The following is a 3,527-nucleotide window of genomic DNA, read 5'->3' as shown; positions in this document are numbered from 1 at the left end:
CCACCTGCCGACCGATGCCCAGCCAGTCCCCGAGCAGCGGTCACCGCCCCCCGGCCAGCTCCCCCCCCAGTGTATGTGCTGAGCATGATGTCACACGGTATGGAATATCCCTGTGGCCAGTTGGGGTCAGCTGTCCTGGCTGTGCCCCCTCCCAGCTTCTTGTGCACCTCCAGCCTTCTCGGTCGGTAGAGCATGGGAAGCTGAAAAGTCCTTGACTAGTGTGAGCACTGCTCAGCAACAACTAAAACATGGGTGTGTTATCAACTTTGTTCTCACCCTAAATCCAAAACACAGCACTATATCAGATACAAGGAAGGAAATTAACTCTATCCCTGCTGAAGCCAGGACAATGCGCTAGCTCCCAGACTTCAGCATGCCGTCCAGAAGTGATACAGAGCAACTGAGAATGGCAGGTTTCTTCTGTGCTCTGAAATGAGGAGCACCGGTCCCTTGCTCAGTTGTAGATTCTTAATCTCATCCTTTGCAATAGTTTAGCTAAGGGACAGTGTTCTCCATTGAGCTAGTTGTTTCATAGCATGTTTTTGGTCTTCATTTTAGGGAGCTGTTGCAGTTTGTAAAGGAAAATGATGCCATAGCACAAGAAATTGCAGAGAGGTAAGTGGTGTGTCCTTTCTGGCTATCAGGCGGTCGTCTTCCAACGCATTTTCTTCTGCAGCTTTTGAAGGGGTTACCTACCAAAGACAGCCTAGTATTAATAGGGTGCAGGATAACTGATGTTCTGCAATAACAGCAAGAGGGTTGGAGAACTCGTAACAGGCAGGGGGAGCGGGAGAACAAGATTATATGCTTAGGTCTTTGGTTCAGATGTGACCCATGCCAGGATCCCCACTGAAAGCTATCAGAAGTTGGGAGCTTTCGTCTCAGTATGAGGCGAGTTGACCCCTGGGGGCTGTGTCTGCGTTACAAGCATTGCGTATCCAGGCTGGCAGCGACTGGCTGCTGAAGCAGCATGCATCAGTGCTGCTCAGGCTGTATCTGAGATGTGAAATCTGATGTTTATTATCCCAGATAACAAATACCATCTTGAGGATAACAAAAGCACTGCAACTGTCAGAGCTGTGAGCCTGAATGAAAAGTGTGAAATTAAAATAGACGGTACAGAGCAGTGCATGTTGTTTCTCATTTGAAACACAGAAGAGTGAAAGTTGATATACATATAGAACAAAACCAAAGACTCTTGTAGGAGCTGGAAATTGGTTCTGACTGTGCCTTGTGTGTCTCTAGGGGACGCCAATTCATCACCGAGCACTTGCAGATGGAGGATGTCTCTTGCTACTGGGAGCATCTGCTGTCTGAATATTCCCAAGCCTTGACTTACAAAGTGAAAAGGAGGAAGAGCTACAGCGAGATCACTTCTGAATGGCTGAAAACAGAACTGTAGAGACTTCCCTGTTTTTCTCTTCAGCTCAAACTGATCTCTGTGGAAATCTGAAGATCAGTGTATCTTCTTTCTTGTTCTCTCAGACTTCTTATCCTTTACGCTAGAACTACAGAGAACAGCAATAGGCTAACTTTGAAACCGCTCCCATACAGTGGGACCCGGTTATACTGTCGTCGTAAGAGCCTTAAGCAGAATGTTGGATTATGGCTATTTAAGGGGGTGGTTGTGCTCGTCTCTGGAAGAGGGTTGTTAGCACTTGGGACTTAGTTACTGCCTGTCTCAGGATGACCCTAAATCCCGTTCAGTCAACGAGAAGCCTTTCTGTTAATTTTACTGGACTTTTTACCAAGTCCTCCGTACTCGTCAGCAAGGTACACAGACTGTCAGCTACACTCAGCTGGGAGATACATGCCCCCTTTTTTGTGGGTGGTCAATGTTGTCTCACCTGTGTGACGGCACGTGGGATATTGGGTGTTCTCTGACAGAAGCAGGTGCTGGGATTTGGGGTAACCTTTTTAGATAGCTTAGAGCTTAGTTTTCTGATGTTTATGGCAGGTTTTTAAAGAGGTTGGTGGTAAGGCTTTGATGTGCCATTGAAAGGACAAATGATCCTTGCACAGTTGAACTGCCTACCTCGTGGGGGAGCGGCCGGTGATGATGATGTTGCCACAGTGCTAAGCCTGAGTAGCCGACAGTCAAGCAGTTGGCAACTGAGGTGAAGACAGTTCATCCTCCGACGGATGAGCTGGGTGCCTGCACAGCCATGCAGAACTGAGCCCCTATCAACAACCTCTCCTCGGTCAGCTGGCCAGACATCCTTAAGAACCCAGAGAAAGTATATGCAGAGTTAGTCAGCTCTTCTTTTTTCCCCCCCATGTTCACAGATTCTCTGCTCTGGTCCCCTTCTGTAATCTTTCTAGGGTTGTTTTTTTGTTGTGTTGGGTTTTTTTGAGCCTGGTAACACGTCTGCTCACTTCAGTATTCGCTTTTCTTTCCCACAGCTGTTTGTTACACTCCTTTTCTCATCTCCTTCAGTCTGGTTGAGGGAATGTCTTCAGCCACACAGCGGCAGCTACTCCTCACATATTAACTTTGAGTTCAGCCAGAGGTTGCTTGTGCTCACTGTATTTGTGCCCACTACAGGCTGCTCAGCTCAGAGGGAGTGCAATTTCTGAAATGCTCTGTGGCCCCTGAGTTGAGAGGCCTGGTAGGAAGCAGCATCTTCTCTGGCATCCAGACGGGCGCTCAGAAGAGCGTGGGCAGCAGCACGGGATGCCGGGAGGGCCGCTGCCTCCCGGGTGAGCACCCTTGACAATAAAGCAGCCTCAAGGCGTAGGAAGCGGCACATTAATGGAAGAGAAAGGTAGCAACAGCTCGTGGTCTCCTCTGCAGTCAGTTTGGATCAGAGAAGAAGAAAACACTACAAGGAACGATAACGCGAAGTGCACCTGCATGCGTACGCACTCACACAGAGGCCTCGCGGCACCGCCAAGCCCTGGTACGGGGACGTAACTGCCAGAGCTGTTCGTCAAGCGCCTGTTGCTGGAGCAGCACACTGGTTACGTGTCTGGTGCCTGGGTTATCCCAGCCTGCAAAGGAAACAAATCGGGGTATTAAAATAGCCTGGTTTCTGAGAAAAGAACTGTGCAAGAGTGGAAGGGGGTTTTCTGGTTTTGTATTTTTAGCCAATGGAGGGACAGCACTCTGAGAAACTGAAACAGCTATGTATAATATTTTTAAACTGTTTTTAATGAAGTGCTTTTGGAATAAAACAAATGAAAATGAAGTTTTGTTGGATGCATCGTTGCTTAGTCAGAACTGTAATAAAAGATCTGGATAGCCCCCAGCCGTGTCCCCGAAGGCGGTGAAGCGTGTCCTGTTTTTTCTCTTCCCCAGTAACGTGTGGGCTGTCTCTTATTTCCAGTCTCGGGTCACCGTGGCCGGAAACTTCCTCTGGTCAAGCGCCTGTGTGAACCGGGAACGTGGGGGCTTTTTTGCATTGCTGAACCAGCCCCGACCCGTTTGCCCTCAGCGGGGAGGACAAGACCCTCGCCTCTGCCTGCGGGGAAGCCGGGCGCGCCCCGCCAAGGGCGCTCCCGGAGGGGCAGCGCGCCCAGGCCCGGTC

The 3,527-nt window shown here is 49.6% G+C and overlaps 1 protein-coding gene across 1 annotated transcript in view; it reads left to right on the top strand.

The window, feature by feature from the left end:
- Window positions 1-3,229, top strand: part of POGLUT1 (protein O-glucosyltransferase 1) — a 49,283-nt gene extending 46,054 nt beyond the window's left edge. Inside the window, exons 10-11 of the mRNA XM_009323955.1 lie at window positions 559-615; window positions 1,246-3,229. Coding sequence (XP_009322230.1) covers window positions 559-615; window positions 1,246-1,402 — 214 coding nt within the window. The 3' untranslated portion in view covers window positions 1,403-3,229. The remainder of the gene's footprint in view (window positions 1-558; window positions 616-1,245) is intronic.
- Window positions 3,230-3,527: the final 298 nt, after the last annotated feature.

This window comes from Pygoscelis adeliae, unplaced genomic scaffold, assembly GCF_000699105.1.
Source record: "Pygoscelis adeliae isolate BGI_AS28 unplaced genomic scaffold, ASM69910v1 Scaffold124, whole genome shotgun sequence".
NCBI lineage: Eukaryota > Metazoa > Chordata > Aves > Sphenisciformes > Spheniscidae > Pygoscelis > Pygoscelis adeliae.
Note: the sequence above shows the minus strand (reverse complement) of the source record. Positions and strands in the feature narration are given on the sequence as shown.